Genomic DNA, 20,827 nt, shown 5'->3' on the forward strand with positions numbered 1-20,827 from the left:
CAAAGCTACATTCTGTAGAGAGTTTCGTGCTTTGAAAACTCAGATGTACGATAAGATCACATGTCAATTTACACATTGGGATTCCACTGTGGTAAAGCACGTCTACCTCAGAAAAAGTAAATCGGAAATGTTCCTTCTGTAATGGCATCTACTTGGTATGTAACGCTGTATGTACAAAATTCCATAACAGTATAAAAAGAACTATACTTACTTGAAGAATAAGTTATTTAACAAAAGAAGTAATAGTAGGACACTTGTAATTCTGCACCATCAGCTAATGACCCAGGTGTCAGGACCACAGGAGTGTGATCCTGATTTACTGGATTATATGAGTGTGAGAGACAGACACACACACACACAAACTACAGCTTGACTACTACTCTAGGAACTCAGAAGTTGTGAAAACCTTGTCCAGCAGCTAGTGCCCTATGCAATCACATTGGTGGGAACTGTGGCATACTGGTTACTGGCAAACCTGGAAAACTTAAAAGAAATTAAAAATGTATGTTGTTCATACATTTATAAAGTAAAGTGTTGCCTATTTACTGTACTGATCACCAATTTCTAGGAAAAAGATCACTACCCTAAATACCTCACTATATCCATGGTGATATGCCATGCACAGGAAGGCGGTACTTATCTTTTTCTTTACATATATGTATTTTCATCATTTATAAACAGCAAACACATACCTCAAGTTGGACCTTTGTTGACAGTTATATGACCAGCTGTCAAAAGCACCTATGCTTTTTTTTTTTTTTGAACCCTCAGTTCCTCTAGCCATTATGGTAGAAATTGAAGCCCAGAGGCCATTACTGCTTATCTACCATTTTGCAAGATCAACTTTACATAGCAGATTCTTATGGCAGCCAGGTAGGAGTAGGGTTGAGAGAGGAGGCTGGAAAGTGAGTGAGTGTGTGTAACCACCACAGAAACAAAGGAACAAAAAGACAAGTTTTAAGTTTGTCCTGGAAACCAAATCTTATTCAGTTCCTGATAAACAGAGTATTATTGCTCAATCCAGACTCTACTGTAGCAATTGATGGTGCTATACTAGTTATTTTGGGTCATATCTATAGCTGTGAACACGTGCACTGAGAATTGTTTTGAGCCTAAATTCACACACTAGTCACAAAATTCAACATATATTATAGGAGTCCGTCTGTTCATTCTTATACCTAGCTAGATAAATGACAGAAAATTACTTTTGGCAACTGTAAGCTTCAACTTACCTGATTTATATGGCTTTGATAGAAAAAGCTATCTATTTTGCTTAATAAATGCACATAAATTATCCATTAAAGAAAAATAACCCTCCAGATATTTTTCTTTGATTAACTGTAATCTGACACATACAGATTATGCAAAACCTTTAACATTTCATGAAGTTATTATTCTAACTTCTCATGATGCCACTCTAGATAATTTGTTTACTTTTGGACATGTTAACATGCAGATATGTTATAATTTAAAAGGAGGTTTTATATAAACAATGTAAAGGAAAACACCTTGTTTTGCCAATTTCTCTCCAAAAAAATCACAAGAGACTCTTTTGCCCCTAAATCATTCCACACAAAGCTCTTCAGAATGCATAGCGCACAGCTGACACACACATGAAGGAAGTGCTTGTGTGTGCATATGCCTCAAACGCTGCACCATTTCAAATCCCAAAGGAAAAATTCAAACTTAATGAATACAAAAACTAAAAACAGAGCACTAATACAGGAAAAATAGTAACTCATCTATGTTGCGCAGAATCAATCTAATACTAACTTCACTATGAAGCTGGGAAGAGGTAAAATTACAATATTTGAAGACTGGAAAAAAGTGAAAGTTTATGAGATGATGTCTAGGTCTGAAGAAGACACAAAAGCAGGACTGAACCCTTCAAGGAAAATATTAAAACTTCCACTTCAAACCATGGAACAAGACTCTTATAACCAGTGGATCCAAAACAAAGTTTGGTGGCTACTATACTGGTATGTTGAAGGAAAACCACAAATTCCAGTGGCTATTTAACTTATCTCCAGAGGTAAACCTGGTTCTCAAGCATCTTTTGGGAAAGAGGCAAGGTTATTAATTATCTTCCTGGATTTATATTCAATTCTTTTTTTTTTTTAAAGGATTTAAACAAGTTTAAAAACAGAGTAAAGGCCTATAGAATTGTCATGAAATACTAAGTAAAACAGACATTTGGACCTTTCCCTACTCTGCCTAATTCACGTTTCATTTTAAGAATACATGCATATTGGCTCTTCAAGATTTACTTCAGAAGGAAAACAATAGCATAGACATTGAAGGACCAAAGTTCTGCTTTGAAATAGAAAGTCTTAGAATCAGAAGTATTTAAGGATGTCTCTATTATGCTGCTACCCCATGTAATAATCTTCCAAATATTAAGGGTAAGAAGAATATTACGAATTCGTTGGTTAATTTTAATCTCTCTGGCTAGCCCAGAGCCTGATCCTGCAATGTGCTGAGCTACCATGGAAGACTGAAAACATTCTGTAGAATAAGATTACATCTCTATTAACTGTTACAATTACATCTCTATTACTTACAACACATACCTGTGTATGGAATACTTCCTGTTCTAACAGCAATTTAACTGGGAGCTATCATAGTAGTAAGTAGGCATAGTACTTTTAACAAAGAAGATTTACTGATTTCATGAATAGGTGGCTAACTGAAAATGAATAGAGAAAGGAACACAGTCAGATAATACTGTAACGCACTAAGCACTTCATAAAGGATGGTTCCTATAACCTTACCAACCATACCTATTATCAGTAACATGCTGAAGCCTCCATAACCCACATTTATGTACCTGAGAACTAGTATACTAAAAAGGGGCATATTTATGAACTGTGCCTTTGAAGTACATGAAGAGTTATCTTTACATCTTAGGTTTGTATTAGGATTGGGGATGAGGGGTAGAGTGAAGCTTCTATTCTGAGGTGGTACTATATTTTAAATTTTCTTTTACCAGGTTATGGCAGCCTGGAGTTGTTCAGATTTCCACTCAGTTTATACAGGCACATCTTGCAATGGGCTCTTATTTTGAACTATACTGTTTACCTGACTAATAGCCTATATTCACCAACAGTTCCTTTCCACTTAGCTATACAAGATCTAGAGTGCTCTTCAGTGTTTCCTAGTGGAATCAGTATTCTATTTTAGAGGGCAAACAGTTCCTGAAAACCTTGTGTTTTTAAGATCCTAGTTTACTTTCCTGAAAAAGTGATATTGTACTTAAGTTTGAGTTTGTGCTGAGAGCTTTCAGCAAACCTGAATGTAAGAAACAGGGCAATGGAAGATAGCTCTGACACTTACCTCTCTGTACTCATTGTTAAAAAGTATTACTACTTCCATCTTTCAAATGGATAGCGTAAGGTTTAATTCATATTTGTAAAGTCTTTGAGACTGTTGTGTGAATTATGCTAAACAAGTCAGGCCACCTGTACTAATATTCCTAAATTTGGATTAGGCTAAAGCTTTGTTAGAGGGTGCCTAAAGTTAGGTAACTAAATCCAAACAACCTGATTTGCCTAAAGTTAGGTAACTAAATCCAAACAACCTGATTTGCAGAGATAGAGTTCTCATGAACTCATTATTGCTCAGTTTGGTGAAGTGCGATAAGCTCTCCCTCCCCCTCCTTCTCCCTCCCCATTGATAGGTTATTTAAATTTGAAGGTAGAAATTACTAGTTTGTTTGTTTTTAAATCTCCCTTGTATTTATGCTTTATGGTTTCCTGCTTCAGCTGTGCCAATATATTTCAATCCTAACTTGAAATATACCTGACCAGTATAGAATTAGATTTTGCTAGCCTGGCCTTCCATAGTTCACTATCTGTCCTTATATGGCACTTGCTGTTTTCTAGATTTTTATGATATATAAAGGATCACAGGATATGACTGATTTTAACCATATGTTTCTCATTATTTTCCTCCAATTGTATTGTAATTGTGTTAATGTAATTCTCACTCCCTCAGTTAAGCACTAGATAGCTCCACAAAGGACAGTTACCACCACCAGTGGGAATGCTCAATAGCTCAGCATGAAATTCTGTGGTAAATTTGCTTAACCAGTAATATTTTCAGAGCTTCTGTTTATTTTATTATTTACTTTGAATTATTATTGCACTCAAACTTTCTAGGTGATATAATTTTAAACACATTATAATCACATATCATAAAGACCTCTCCAGCCCTGATAACCATCCCATAATCCCAATTTGCACTAACAGTTGTAATCTCCTCAAAAATGAAACCGGATTTGTTTGACAACACCTATCTTCCATAAACCCATGTTGACTGGCATTAATTATACTCCGACCATTTAAAATTGAATCCTGCATCAGTTTTTCCATTATTTTGCCAAAGACTAATGTCAGGGTAACTGGCCTATAGCTATCTAGGTCATCTCGCTTGTTCTTTTGGAATATTGGCACATTAACACTCTTCCAGTCTTCTGGAATTTCCCCAATATTCCAAGATTTATTAAAAATTAACATAAGCAGGCCGGAGGTCTCCTCAGCCACCTTTTTTAGGAATCTTAGGTGCAAGTTATGTAGGCCTGCTGATTTATAATAAAAATGTTTATTCTTAGTAGATAGTTTAACATACATCATCCTACTTCCTTCCAAATACAGATTGCAAATATTTATTGAACACGTCTGCCTTTTCTGCATCATAACTGCCAATTTTACCATCTCCATTTAGTAATGGGCTTAAACCATTGTTAGGATTATCTTTTGTTCCGGATATATTTAAAATACACCTCTACCCCGATATAACGCTGTTCTCAGGAGCCAAAAAATCTTAGTGCGTTATAGGTGAAACCGTGTTGTATCGAACTTGCTTTGATCCGCGGGAGTGCGCAGCCCCCCCCCCTCCCCCCGGAGTGCTGCTTTACCGCGTTATATCCGAATTCATGTTATATCGGGCCGCGTTATATCGGGGTAGAGGTGTACTCCTCCTTGCCCTCCTGAGTCCGGTCAGACGCAGATTTTCTCTGGTGTCTTTAGTGCCCCTTATCAATTTTCTGCATTTCATATCTTCTAATTTATTTTGATTGCTATCTATTTCCCCTTTTTTCCTTTTTATAATTTATTTTTTTAATACACACACATGGATATAGGCTTAGGAAGCCATCTTTACTAACCCTCTTAGAGAGGATGAACTTTTAACCAAAGTTATCCTCTTTCATGACTGTGGAATTGTGGCTTTTTGACCATCTAGCAAACTCTTCTTAAACTCTTCCCAACTTTCTTTCAGATTTTTCTGTTTTCCCTCCCAATCAATTTCATACATAATTTTCCTCATCTTTGGAAAATTAGCCCTTTGAAGCAACAAGTGTGTGTGTGTGTGTGTGTGCATATTTATAGTTAAACACACACACCTGTTTGGGACTGTCCTCTATTTGCCTATATTGAATGCATTCAGTTCATGATCACTGGTGCCTAAGCAACCATAACCTTCCAGTTCAATGGTCAATTAATATTATCATAATGAGGTCCAAAACAGAGTTAAGTACTGTTAGGTGAAATACCTTTTTGTTAGAAAATGACCATCTATACTTTTTACAAACTTCAATGTTTTACTATTAGCTGCAGAAGACCTTTAGCATGTCTTACATTGAAGTCCAGACACAGGTACCAGCACAGTGTTCTCCCAACATATCCAGAGCTTCTGAGAACACCACTTGCTGAAACTCACACAAAGGAAGACCTAGTATTTGGCTTCTCTAGATACTGTCCCACCGCCACAGATGTAGACATTTTGGTCTGAATCTGACCTCTTCCCCCCCACAAAATATGCATAATTTCCTCATAGGAAGGATTCATATCATCAGCCAGACAGTCAGTTCAAGTTAACTAGACTATCAAGTCAGATAAATCTACTGAGACTTTGCAGATGCTATAATGGAGGCAAAGAACCACTTCCTTGCCTCTCACATAGCCAGGGTACCAGGATTCAAAACAACTTTATGACCCAATCAACCATGTTCTGCAAGAGACTTCTGCCACCAGTTCTCTACAATCTTCCATCTCACTTCCTCATTTACAGGGCAGCTGCAAACCACGGAAACTTGTGAAGATGAAGCCAGGGAAGACGAAGCCTAGGGATTACTATAGCAATAATGGTCATCTGTTAGCAATACAGTACTCTCCTTCAGAGCCCTTTTGAAGTTTAATTAGGAATCCCTGGGAGCGGTTCATGAAAGCAGGTCCCTTGTCCCAACAGTATGCTGTGTGCGCTAACCTCAGAACACAGGAGTCACTGTTCAATCCATGACATGGGTGCAATATTCAACTCTCCAATTGTTAATCCTGTCCCAAACACCAGATGATTTAGAATGTGGCCAGCTGTATGCACTGAGCCTGCAACCAGCTGGGAAATCCCCATTATCACTATGGTAGCCAAGAAATAACTGGGCACGCTCAGAAGATAGATCTATGTGGATGTTAAAGTTACTGAGCACTACCTACCTTTGCATGTCCAAACTCCTCTGTACTGAGGACCATTAGGGTGTAAAAGGGCAATTTGCACACCAGTAATAGCCCCCACTTAACTTCAGCCTAGAAACAGATACACCATTGGATCTAATTTCAGGCCAGGAGATTCAGACTTTAAGGTCAGAAGGGATCATTATAATCACTGTTGGGTGTATACAGCATAGTCATACATATCCTTGATGACGCCTCTTGGATTCAGAGTGTACTAATTATTCAGATAGAACTAACTACTGAAGAATCAGTTTGGGTGTATCATCCAGGCTGGTCTCAGCTATTCATGTAAAGTTGGGGGCCTCCAACTTATACCAAAACATGAATAGTTGATGTTTTATATTACCCCATTGGTATTACATTCAATATGAATCAGAAGCAATGATCACCAATTAAACCCCTTTTTTTCCTGAGGTTCCAGACAAAATAAACAGCACCAGAACTAAGCCTATGTTTACACTGTAGCCTATGTCAGCAAAACTTATGTCGCTCAGGGGGCTGGACTGTTCACACCCCTGAGCGACATAAGTTACACTGACATAAGCGTTCGTGTGCACAATGCTACATTAGCAGGAGAGCTTCTCCCACCGACATAGCTTATGCTGCTTGCAGAGGTGTTTTTTTTAATGCCAACTGGAGAGGTCTCTTCTGTCAGCATAGAGCATTTTCACCAGATGCGCTGCAGCAGCACAGCTGTATTGGTACAGCTGTGCCACTGAAACGCTGCACATATAGACAAAGACATACCCTAAGTGTCTCACTTCAGCTTTTTTTTTGCCTTTTATAATAATTTTCCCTGACCACCATCACATGAACTCAAGACCTAAATACCAAGCAATCTTCTTCCCCCAAGCTCCATATCCCCAGCACACTTAAATCTTGTGATACCCTTTGATGTACACTGGTTTGGAAACAAAAAGTTGTGTCAATTGTTCAAGTTCAAGTTTTGTGCTCTTCTAAAATTCATTCTTTACCCTTCAAAGCCAGCACTCCCACTTCCATAGATTGGACCAGATTCCTGTTTCTCTGTATTAATGCCTGAAGTGGTTTGGTTCTGGCCTTTTGTTAGATCTCAATTTTAGATTAACCCACAGCAGTCTAATAAGCATCTTTCTTAAAAGTGGATACTGACCTTGAGGTGAGGCTGAAGGGAACAGCAAATCCAGGAAGGAGATGCGAAAGAGAAAGAGTTAGAGAAAGGGTTAATGAGAATCCTGTTCAGAGATAATACAGCACAAGAAAACAGGACAAAACAACTAGTACAGCATTAGAGACAGAATAACACACACACAAGCAAAGTTCTTCCTAGAACAAAGTGCACCAAGGTTTGCAACCTCTCAGTTAACAAGACACACATTCTAATTAGATTACACCATTCTACTTAGAGATGAGTTTCTCTAGGGCACATTCTCTCTGGTATAAATTGTTTCTTGAGGCAGGGGAATGAACCAACTTCAGATACCTCTGGGATTGCACTGGAACACCACTAACCAACTTCCTTCAGGAATGTTAATTGGATTATTATTATTTTTTTTTTTTAAGTGTGGATCTTAAATACAAGGTGGCACTACAACCCTGATAAGTTTCTTTAGGCTACCTTCCTTTCAGGCTTTACTTTTCTTTCAATGAGTACGAAAAATGCATTATCTGGAACCACATTCCCTGCTGATGTCCCAGGTTTGTTGAGAGGCATGGAATGACAAAATTAAGTGCATATGGCTGCAGGTCTTAGTTTATCCTGTCATAGCTAAAAAGAAATCCAGCCCATCTTTAATAGTTTTCACATTAGAACAATTTCTCGAAACAGAAAGAGAATCATCAGCCTCTCCTTTCCACATCGCTGCTGTCTTAACTCAGACAATCAAATTCCACATAAGGTGCAATCTAAAAACAATAATGAACAAACAGGCATATCCTTTGACAGTTCTCTCCAATGATGTTCAACAACAAGGCTGACTAAGATGCCATGCTGGAGTTTCCTGTACAGCAAGAGGCCCCATGGGTTCATTATTGCCCTTCTGGTGTAAACTCCAATATCCCCCTTTCACAGACACCCATTGTCAATTTCACTGATAAGAGTGATATGCTCAATAAAGATCCAGAAACCCAAAATAATCATTTTACCCCAGATTTGAAACTTTATGCTCTATTCTTTTATTTTATTAAAAAAAAAAAAAAAGGATTGATGACAAATACATTTCCTGCTCTCAAAAACATCAATTTGACTTTTAAATACATATGGGATTCTATAAAATAAACTACAGTGGCCAGATTGCTCACTATCCCAAGATCCAAAAGAGGGATACAATGTGTGACAAAAATTTATGCAGAAAAGTTGAAAAGCTATGGGTTTCATGCCTTTAGTGTAGATAACTGTAACTTGAGTTTTACTATTCTTTATTTCGGATATAAATATTTTCAACAATAATGATGATGGGATACCAAATTTGTGTGGGTGATACCCTTCAAAATGAGGTATAGTTGAGAAGTATGGCAGTGGCTTGCAAAAAAGAAACTAATAAAAAACAACTGACTCTCGTATTTTAAAACAATGATCTTTAAAAGTTTCTTAAAGGAATATACTTGAAACTGAAGGTTGTGTGGAGTGGCGTTTGTAGGTATGATCTTGAAGCAAGTCATTAACACTCCAGCCTCCTCAGTCAATCCAGCTGAAAAATAGTGTATATAAAAACAGACCTCCTTGAGATTCAAAAGTTGCAAGTCTACTGGGGCTGTCCTTAAATTTAAGAGTTTAACTGCACAATTATGAACAGTCAAGTAAATTAAAAAACAGAAAAAAGGGAAGACAAATGTCAGGTTGACAACAGAGATTATGGGACTTGCAAGGGGAAAAAAGGGGGAAAGGACTATTTTAATCAAATGTTGAATCCAGACAGTGCAAGTTTAGGAATTTACACTTTGTGCACTAGTGTCAGTCTGTAGTTACTCATACTATGGATATTGTTTCCTTCAAGATCTCAATAGAACTCAGCACAGGACTAGGGACTAGAAAAAAATTACACCACTCAAAAGAGGGAGTTTTGAACAAACCACTAAGTTCTTCCAATTGGCAGTAAAGGTATCCTCTTTTGCCACTGAAAGAGACAGGCAGACCAGTGTTGGAAAAGCTATGTTGGGCTACCTGCAGTTTCTCTACAGTGCAGAGAAATGCTATTTAACCAGTTGCATAGGATTTTTACAGAGAAAACGACACCACATCTTCAGTTTACTAAGGAGCACGATCTTTCTTACCAAGAAAATGGAAATATATGTTATTGCTGATTCATGGTCTCTGTAAGGGTTTAATATATGAAATACGTGAAATAGGATTTTAGGCCTCTTTAGTACATATCTAGAATAAAAGGGAGAGAATACAGTGTGAATAGTTTTCTAAAACCATAGTAAAGCTAACTGAAAAGTTTGCAAATGCGCTGTTGCTTGCAGAGTGAAAATAAGCCACAGTATAACGTACTGCACTCAAAATAAAGTAACTGGAAATTTAGCAATAGAATCTCAGTGCACAAAATCTTTCTTCCAAAACCAACATCAGTGAAATTGACCAAGAAAGGCACAGAGAATCAAGCATCTTCCCCAAGCAAGCAGGGTCAGATAAATGATAGATGTTCGGTTACAAAGCAATATAATCATTTTTATTGCTTCACACAGCCAATTTCCCTTCAAGCAAGAACATACAGAGCATTCCTTACAAGATCCCACAGTAGCCCTTCTCCCCAGCCTCATTAAGTGTGCACTCTCTGACACATTTTACATAGGGAGACAACAGAATTGTAATGTCAGATGCTAGTCTCGAATGAACCACTTGCCTTTTAAGAGTTTATTTCAATTTATATCAAAATACAGCCAGCTTAAACCAAATTTCTGGGTTACAGATGGGCAAAACTGATTTGATGCACATCATTTTACTATTTAATCATGGAGAAATATATATTTTAAAATATGTTGATTAAACTGGAGGATTTATTCTGGCCATGATTTATTCCTCATGCTTGAGTATGCATATTCCTCCATTTGGCTGTAGCAAGGAAAAGAGGAGTCTGTTCCTTTAATTCCATATACAATTGGGGGTAAAAGTATAATGCATGCTCTACTTTGAATTGTGAATGCACAGAGGAGAGGGGCCATGGGTATTCTTTTAATTCCACTTGCTTTGGTGGTCATGGGTCCCATATATATAAAGAGAGAGAGAGAGTGTGTGTGTTTGTTTTCCTTCCAGCTGAACAGGGGAAGGTGAATACTGTCCTGGGGTAGTCTCTGACATTTTGGCTGTACTGAGAGAGAGCTTTTATGACTGTACTTTTGTGAGAGAAAAGGGAAGATGACTAGTCTGTCCCTATCACTCTAGCAAAACTCAGGAAGGTTAGTATACATGTTCCTTCGTTGCAGATGTCTTGGGCAGAAGGGGTCTTAGTGTTTATTTCACTTGTTTTATAGCTATTGATGGACCTTTCATCCTTGCTGTACTGTGCAGACAGATCTTGGGGTCTGTTCCTTTTTATTCCTAATGTAACAAGGGAGAGATTTGCCTAAGTTAAAGAAGTTTTTATAACCATTGAGATGCACTCGCACGTCCATGATTCAGAGCAAAGGCATCACCTTGGTGTCAGGGATGTGGCTGTTGCCCTCCCCAAGAAAATTCATCCAAATTTGGCTGAGATTCTGAAAAATCAGTTTGCACATGCTCAGTAGAGACTTATTACGAGTTTGTATGCAGTGTCGTTGTAGCCGTGACAGTCCCAGGATATTAGAGAGACAAGGTAGGTGAGGTTATATTTACAAGTATTTACAAGACAATGGACAACTCTCAGGTATCCACCCCAAACGCATTGCCAAACTTATCCATTTCATCCTCACCCATAACAATTTAACATTAAAAAAAACAAACACTTTTTGTCCATACCATGAGAATAGCCATGGGTACTAGGACGGCTCCTCAATATGCCAACCTCTTCATGGCCACCTTGAAGAAGAATTCCTGGACAAATGCACCGTGAAACCAATGATATACCTGAGACATATCAATAATATTTTCATCCTCTGGACAGACAGCCTAAACTTCCTCATAGATTTCCACCAGTATTTCAACCAGCACCACACATTAAACTCTCTCTGGAACAGTGCCACCCTAGCATCAACTTCCTGGACATCACTATCAGCTTCAACAATGGAACCCTACAAACAACCATATACAAGAAATCTACGGATCACCACACCTACCTTTGTGGATCCAGTAACCACCCCTAAGACACCAAGAAATCAGTTACCTACAGCCAGGCACTCAGATTCCACAGAATATGCTCCGAAGAGAAAGTCCAGGATATGCACCATAACACACTTAAAACCACCTTCAAAACCACCACTAGAGAAGTAGAATCCACCATAGAATGGGCCACCCAAATACCCCGAGAGAATCTGCTTCAATACAGAAATAAAACCCCTCTGACCGCACACCCCTAGTGGTCACCTAGCACCCCACACTGGAACCCATAGAGGGTATCATGAAACAACTATGACCCATACTCAATGGGAACCCCATCCTGAAAAAAATCTTTTCTGAACCCCCACCTCTGGCATTCAAACAACCCTCCAACCTCTCCAAGCTCATCATCAGGAGCAAGCTCCCCACAGACCATGACACATCAACTCAAAGCGGCATCAGACCCTGCCAGAACAGAAACCTGTATACATCTGTCCACTGCTATGATGATCGACACTCCCACAACATCTTTCAAGATCCATGGATCCTACACATGTCTATCACAACACATGTTATACCTCATCCAGAGCACTAAATGCCCCAACAACAACTATGTCGGTGAAACCAGACAATCACTACACTCTCAAATGAACTCACACAGGAAAATGATAAAAGACAAAAAATTCCTATCACCTGTAGGTGAACACTTTTCACAAAGTGATCACTCTATGTCTAACCTATCAGTGATCATCCTCAAAGGAAACCAGCAAGACACTTTCAAAACACGAGTCTGGGAGCTTAAATTCATTACTCTGCTAGACACTAAAAATCATGGACTGAACAGACACACTGGATTTATGCTTTATTACAACGACCTGTAACCCACTAACCCCCTCTTTTTGGCTGCAGAGGTGTTAATGGGCCACACTACCTTGAATGGTCCCTTACAATATGTGCTAATTACTTATGGCTAAACAATCTGTCCCACCTTGCATTGTGCTGTGATGCTCTGAGTAAGTTTCCCAGACCTGAAGAAGAGCTTCTCTCTCTCTTACCAACAGAAGTTAGTCCAATAAAATAAATTTTCAAGTCTTGTCTCCTTATAACGAGTTTGGCAGTTAGTTTTTCTAAGATTTCATCTGCACTGAGCATGCTTTATCCTGTCCCAGCTCCTACATGATAACCAGGCTGCAAATATGCCACTCCCCACAGAGTGACTGAGCATGTTCCAGCCCAGGGACTGGAACTCAGACAAGAAGACTTTTGCTCTTGTCCTCTCAATGTTGGTGCTCAGACAGTATGGAGGAGGAAGAGAAGAAGTAGACTTAATATAATGAAGGAGAGGGTGAGGAACAGAGGGGGGTTACTGGGAAAGAGAAGCCAGGGGTGGAGCTGGGGAGCAGAGAGATTAGAACTAGGGAGACAAGAGCAGAGGGATAGAGCAGGAGCCAAAGGATAGAAGCAGAGCAGGAATTCAAGGAAGAGACTTAAAAGGAAGGAAAGGGGGTTCAAGAGCAAGAGCTCTAGGGGTGAGGAGGACAGAGCAGGGGAGACAGTGGCAGCAACTCAGGAGAGGATGGATAGGAGCAGAAAGTGGGGACAGTGACAGGTTGGGGGCACATGGGGATAGAGGGTCAATAACCCACTAGTGTATACTCCCTCCCAGGGCCGGCTCCAGGCACCAGCTTGGCAAGCAGGTGCTTGGGGCGGCCAGTCCGGAGAGGGGTGGCACATCCAGCTATTCGGTGGCAATTTGAAGGAGGGTCCCTCACTCCCACTCGGAGCTAAGGACCTCCCGCTGAATTGCCGCCACATATCGCGATCGCAGCTTTTTTTTTTTTTTGGGGGGGGGCTGCTTGGGGCGGCAAAAACCCTGGAGCCGGCCCTGCTAGCTCCAGAACCTGGAATTTAACTCAGGAGAGTCCTGAGTCTTTATATTATGTTAACTTTAGGTGTGAAACCTCACTAGTTACTTGTCTCATCCTCCTTTAGTGGTTGGTCCACATAACAATAGTAGGCTGTGTTATCTGCTAACAGTTACTTAGCCCTAGTGGTACAGGGTTTGTACTGTTGGTTTAAAGGTCCCAACCTTATGGTTGACCGATGTAGGGGTCAGTATAATTCCACATGTTGGAATTTCTGTTTTTTCAACATGCCTTCTTAAAAATCTAGGAAGTTAGACAAAGCCGGGGCGGATGGAGTGGGTTGGTGACATTTATAACCTCTGTCCCTTTTCTTGTAGAGATTTTAGCAAGATGGGCCCGAGAATCTAGGAGGCGGCTGTGTCTGGAAGTGCATACTAGAGGCCGGCACCATGAACAAGCTCAAGGAACGCAGAGTGGCCCTCGAATCTTTTAGACCACATAGGCTGATGTCAGTTTGTTCTGAGAACAGCGCATTGCCCTTGAAAGAAAGGGTCTGGACCAGCTACTGCAACTTATGGGATAACCCTGAGGATTGTAGCAATGAACTGTCATTGACCTTGCCGCCGAATCAGCTGTGTCCAAGGCAGCCTGGAGAGAGGTTCTGGCCACTGCTTGTGCTCTCCCGTAATGGCCAAGAATTCCTGTCTTATCTCCTGAGGCAGGAAGGCCTTAAATTTGGCCATTGAGTCCCAGACATTGAAGTTGTATCTCCCCAGCAATGCTTGCTGGTTGGAGAAACGCAGTTGCAGGCTGGCCGTCGATTAAACCTTTCTCCCGAATAAGTCCAGCTTTTTAGCATCTTTATTTTTAGGGGTTGCACTTGTTTGTCCCTGCCTGTCTCGTTCGTTGGTGGCAGAGCCACTAGTGACCCAGGTGGAGTGTCTGAGTACCTGTACCTGTCCTCGGCAGGGACATAGTACTTCCTCTCTGCCCATTTAGATGTTGGGGGCAGAGAAGATGGGAAGAGCCTGATGCCAGTGGAGCACTCCGCACCGAGGCTGACATGCTCGGTGTTGAGTCAGAGCAGCACGGCTCCGAAGCCAGATGAAGGGTAGCTTCCAATAACAGGACCTTCAAACGAATGTCCCTGTCCTTAAGATTGCATGGCCTAAGTCCTTGCAGATCCTCTACTTTTCCTTGATGTGAGCTTCTCTGAGGCACTTTAAGCAGCTTGTATGCAGGTCGCTCACTGGCCTGGGCTTGTGGCAGGCTGCACACGCTTTGAAGTCTGGAAAGTGGGGCACGCCCCGTGCCCGCAATGACATCTCAGATGTCTTGGTGAATTACCCAATCCCACATGCATCCTCCCCATGGACCTGGCAGGATTCGGTATGTGGGAGCCTACACCCCTCCAACCGGTCCATATGCTTGGAAGGAGCACTGAGAACGTCTGCACTTTTACCCAGAAAGTCTTCAAGTATGTTTTTATGACATTTTAATCTCATTACCACTGCAGGCAATCATATTATTTACTAGCCTGCAGATAGAATTTTGCAAGTAGCCCTTAGGTTCCAGATACCCTTTAACTGAACTAGTTTAGTGCCTGATCGATTTCAGAATTTGCTTTCACTGTTACCAAAGATTCAGAAAATCTCTGAAATACAAGGGCAAATTCACATGCTTCAATATACATATCAAGTTAAAAAGTAAGCCTTTCATACAGCTTATAAAGTGTCCACCTTATGTACTAAGTATAATGTATTGTGTTTTATGACTAAGACTGTACAACAACCCCATCATATTATCACTATGGAAATGTTATTGCTTGTGTTGTTGTTAGGAGTATGTTATTGTTGTTGTAAAAAACGTAGTAATAGTAATACCTTTCATGTCCATGCTCATCATGCATTGTCATTACATCCAATCAAAACCCCTAAGCTTAAAGCATCTAAAGTAAAATCTAAATTCCAAGACTTAATGCAAATAGAAATTTAAAAATGGGTGAGGTAATGTCTTTTATTGGATTAACTTCAGCTGGTGAAAAACACAAGCTTTTGACCTACACCGAGCTCTTCTTCAGGTCTGTGTAGCTCGAAAGCGGGTCTCTTTCACCAACAGAAGTTGGTCCAATAAAAAAATATTACTTCACCCACCTTGTCTTTCTAATATCCTGGAGCAACATAGCCACAACTCTTTCAAAATGGCCATCATCTCCCATTTTCTCAATAGGACCCACCACACAGGCTCCCCTTAACAAAGATGGACACTGACTTCACTATGGTAGAGACTTTTTTTTTTTTTAGCAGAGTGTAGGATTATTTATTCCATCGAGATTTAATTTCTCTTCACCCTTCTGCTCCCTCAGCACTGAATGCAGTTCTTGATGGTAGCTGCAAAAGTAACCTCCTCACTCTATGCAGAATACATTCGAAGAATCCATCTGTAGAAATCTCATGAAACCTGGCACTGAAGTGAAATACCCAAATGGCTGAATGAAGCATCGCAAGGAATTCAAATTATTTTATGGAAGGATGAGACTACCAGAGATGTGGTCACTGAACAATTTCTCAGTTTTCATTGAAACACCGAACCAGACAGATATTACCGTAATTTGACTCCTGGGTCAAAGCACTGGTCTTTGCAGAATTTTTAGGAGACTTAGAGTGAGTGAGTGAGTGTGTGTGTGTCACACAATACTGAAGGGGTGGCAGATAACTACACCTTCTTTTGGCTATCCAACAGGACCTAACTACTATGCCTAGGCTGGCAGGCATGACAGGAAGGGAACAGCTATTAATATTTCCTGTCTTTGACAGAGGATGGATACTGAGAAGTCAGCATAATGATGTAGTGTAAACATTTTAACCATTCCAATTACTTTGATGCTCAATATCATCCTTAATTTTTTTCTCTTCTACTTTAATTCTGCCTGTTTATTGAAGGATAACACAGTCACAAGAAGACTCAAGCATGAGACAATACAGACCTCTATCAAGGCAGTTGCTGAGACAGCTTACAGTACTGGAGTTTTAGTTAATAGAGAGAGAATGTAGGATAGAGGTTTGGGCTAAGAGTGGAGGAAGGAAAGGAGCAGAAAATAAGAATAAAAAGCAATAAGTTTTGCCATGTTTAAATCTTAAGTAATAGTAGCAAACCTTAGACTGTGTCTGTAGCCAGTGCAACATGACTTGAATGCAAACGACGAGAGTTGAACTTGACATAACTAGACTATTTCCTCTTTAATACAAAGAAAGCATAATCACAGCAAACTTCAACAGCTGCAGCAGCCAGCCAGCAGTAATACTTCACCCCAGCAGGTAACAGTAGACTTATACGACACTCACTTTCCCAGGAAATCCCACACAACCCCCCTTAAGTGTTGCAGTGTAGGGACTGACACCTGGCATGGAGGGTGCAATTTGTAGGAGACGTGCTTTCTGAGAAAAGGCATGGTCAAAAAAAAAAAAAAAAAAAAAAAAAAAAAAAAAAAAAAAAAAAAAAAAAAGCAAAAGCCCAATGGAACCAGAACAGGAAGACAAAAATGGGAAAAAAGGGTGGGAAAACACAAACAAAACACACAAAATGAAAAATTACAGACACAAAGAGGAGATTATGAGATGGCAATACAGAAACCAAACGGTTAGTAAAAAGAACTGAGCAGCCAGACATGTCCCTTAACAACATAAGCAAAGAGGCACTGAAACAAAAACCATTAAACTGCTTATCCAGAAAGGAAGTGCTGAAAACAACCCATCTCCCACATCTCCTCAGGACAAAAACTCATCCAAAAAGAGATGATATGAATTAATGAACTGGTGCTTTGAGTCTTGTGTTGACTCTAGAGCAGTTCTCAAACTTTCTTACACTGTGAATCATAATAATAGATTGAGGGAACTTCCCCTTCCATTCACAATTGAATAACATCCCTGTAGCAACTAGAGCAATTCTTTAGGTGAAAAAGTATTCCTGTATTTAAAATTAAATTTAATGCAGTTTTGTCCTCTCTCAAAAAAGTTATGCAGATGGTCTACTGTTTTTCTGTTAAGCTTCCGCTCCAATCTACTGAATTCTTATTCTTTATTCTTCACTGCTTCCCTGCAAATACTTCCTATTGCTATCTAGTCTCCTTTTCCTCTTCTCCCTCTATACATGCAACCTTGCTACTCATTTTCTCTTCATGACATGCTATCCAACTTCCTTGTGCCCTTTTCTTTTGGGGAGGGGAAAGCACAGAGAAGGGCTCCTGACAATCCTCTATGCTATAAGTTCTCATGTGCACTAATAGTTATGTTCTCTGAATGAAACTTGTTTCTTCTCCACCTCCATGTGGCAGCAGCCTGTAGCAAAGGCAACTAGTTTGGCTTTTTTTTTTTTTTTAACCCGCAGTAAAGCTATTCTTTCCTTTGAAGAACTCGAACAACTGTAAAAGTAGCAGAAGAAGCCAACATTTTTTTTTTTTTTTTTTTTTTAATCACAGTTTGGGAATGGCTGCTTTAAAGCACCAAGCACTTATCTTCTACAGGAACCAGACAGTGACATGCATATCAGGTAAGTGTGCAAGACCATTTCACAAACAAGCACGAAAGACAAAAACAGGAACAACCTATACATTTAGCAGATATGATACTACCTCTCCTCTTATCTGAAAACTCATGGCAGAGGAAGAAAAGTTTCAGAGAAGAATTTTGTGGTGAGGGGGAAAAGGTGAGAACAGTTGAGGTACAAGAGAAAAGGCTGCGCTTATCTGGGAGGCAACAAACCACTAATCAAATAGCATGGGGCATACTGAGATGAGGCTGTAGGAAGGGAAGTTACTTAACTTTGTAACTGGGTTCTGTATCCCCCTACGCGTATTACACTGTGGGTATGCATGTGCTCCACATGCCTGATACCAGAGAATTCTTGCAAGTGGCGTCCATTAGTCTGTATGTGCACCCCTGCTCTCCTGGTGCTCTACAATGAGAGGGGTAGGGCAAGGCAGACAGACCGCCTCTTTGGTTCCATCTCTACTGAGAATTTTGCCAGTATCCAAAGCATAGGGGAAGGAGGGCGGGTAGTGGAATACAGATAAGGACCTACACATCTTGAAGAACTCCAGTTGCAAAAGTAAGTAATTTCCCTTTGTTCTTCGAGTGCTGGTCCCTATGTGTATTCCACTGTGGGTGACTGACAAGCAGTATTCAGAGAGGAGGGTGTAAGGATGAAGGTGGTATTGTTTGTAAAACCTCTGTCCCAAAGAATGTGTCAGCAAAGGAGTCTTGGACCAAAGCATGTCGTCTCAAGAATGTGTGGATGGAGTGCCACATAGCTGTCCTGCAAACATCAAGAAGGGGCACCTCTTGGAGTAATGATAGTGAGGCCCCTTCTGACCTTGTAGAGTGAGCCCTTACCCTGTGTGGGTGAGGAAGCTGTGCAAACTGATAGAGTAGGATACAACCAGAGATCCATGTAGAGATCCTCAGAGGATATAGCTTGACTTTGGACTCACTCTGCTACAGTAATGAATAGTTTAGGTGACTTACTGATCGATTTTGTTCTCTGCAATGCAAATGCACGTCTTATGCGAAGGGAATGAAGTCTTCTCTGCTTGGGAGAGGCTTGGGGCTTCAGAAAAAACACAGGTAGTTGAATTGACTGGTTTATTTGAAATTCCAAAACTATGTTAGCAATGAATTTCGGGTATAGCGGTAGCAAGACTTTGTCCTTATATAACATTGTATATAGTTTTAGGGCCCGGAATAAACCTACCCTTATGGCCGAGGCGATGACAACAAGGAAGGCAACATTCATGGACATATGAGACATGGAATATGTAGCTAGCAGTTTAAATGGTGGCTTAGTGTGCGCAGAAAACACTAAGTTAAGGTCCCAGTGAGGGGGTGGCTTTTTTTTTTTTTTTATTAAACTGGTGGGAAGGTTCTGATTAGACCTTTCAAAAAACTGGCTGTTCCTCGGTGAGTAAAGATGCAATAACTGTCCAAAGCAGGTAACACACACTGATTACCACCAGGGGAACCCATAGCAAACTAAAGGAAAAGCCCATAATCTTCAGAGTAAAAAGATAATCCAAAATAGCCATAATGTCTGCTGTTTCTGGAGATATGTGGTTTTGCTGAACCCAGAGATAGAAACCTTTGCACTTGGCAAGATATTTCCTGATGGAGTCCTTTTTGCTCTTATTAAGAATTATTTGCATGGCTTTAGAACAGGAACATTCTAAGTTTGATGCCCATCCAAATACCAAGCCATGAGATGAAGTGCATCAAGGTTGGGATGCTTGACTCTGCCATTCTCCTGGGTCAAGAAATCCAAGAAGAATTGAATGCTGATAGGTGGACAGGATAACATTTGTAGAAGACTTAGAAATCAGAACTACCTGGGCATTTGCAGTGATTAGGATGACTCGTGCCTTGTCCAGTCAAATCTTCAGGGCATCTTTGTCAATACTGGCGGGACAAGTGGATCCAACTCATTAGCTTCCTCTTCAACAGGATGAGGAGAAATCTCCAGTTGTTCTCTCAGAGTGTAGGGATGGTATGACTCCCTATTAGATAACACAGACCCTGGGTATCTTGCATATGGGTCCCATGGTCCCCAGTAGGGCCTGTAGGAAAAATCGAAGGTGGGCTATGGAGGCACGGGGTATCACTGGACCCAAGGCATGGGGTCCACCACCTGCCCTAAGAGAGTGTAGGATCGTGCAGTTTGGTACAAATAGAGCCTTGCTCTTATGAGTTTTTATCTTGTCCTGGGGACTTAGGATGTTTTATGTCTTTGTGGGCTGAGTGCGAAGACTTGACTGACATGGACAGTATCAGATCTGTCCCCTTTGGAGTGGACTTAGAGGAGGATCTGCTCTTCTGCTTATGAGAGCATTCCCTACTCTTCTGACAGCCCTGAGAGGGTCCATAGATGTAATCTCTCTCACTCCTGAGTCAGGCACCATGGTAGGAGGGGCGCTTCTTTCTGATTGGTCGATATACAGGGGTCCCCCGGCCTGGGACTGACTGGGGTCTCGTATCTTTTTCCATGTTGTACTTTTTAAGCAGCAATTCCTGCACCCGATGGGTCCGGATAGGGAAGAAGCGACAGATACTGTACCTGGCAGAGATATGCACTTTCCCAAAGCAGCACTGGTGGTTGTCACTGACCAAGTAGGAGCGGGGACAGGGGAGACAGTTTTTGAAGTGTGGTGTTCTGGGTATAATCTAATTACCATATTAGGAACCAGAAGGATT

General features: G+C 40.6%; 1 protein-coding gene across 7 annotated transcripts in view; it reads right to left on the reverse strand.

Annotated features, from left to right (window-relative positions):
• Positions 1 to 20,827, reverse strand: part of ERC1 (ELKS/RAB6-interacting/CAST family member 1) — a 524,735-nt gene that overhangs the window by 290,784 nt on the left and 213,124 nt on the right. For 5 of the 7 annotated variants that reach the window (XM_024204602.2, XM_024204575.2, XM_024204594.2 and 2 more), the window contains one exon: positions 7,642 to 7,653. The exons of the other annotated variants lie outside the window; for them this stretch is intronic. In XM_024204602.2, coding sequence (XP_024060370.1) covers positions 7,642 to 7,653 — 12 coding nt within the window. The remainder of the gene's footprint in view (positions 1 to 7,641; positions 7,654 to 20,827) is intronic. 7 annotated transcript variants of the gene reach the window in all.

The sequence above is a fragment of the Terrapene carolina genome, unplaced genomic scaffold, assembly GCF_002925995.2.
Source record: "Terrapene carolina triunguis isolate 2854851 unplaced genomic scaffold, T_m_triunguis-2.0 Scaffold190, whole genome shotgun sequence".
In the NCBI taxonomy this organism is placed as follows: domain Eukaryota; kingdom Metazoa; phylum Chordata; order Testudines; family Emydidae; genus Terrapene; species Terrapene triunguis.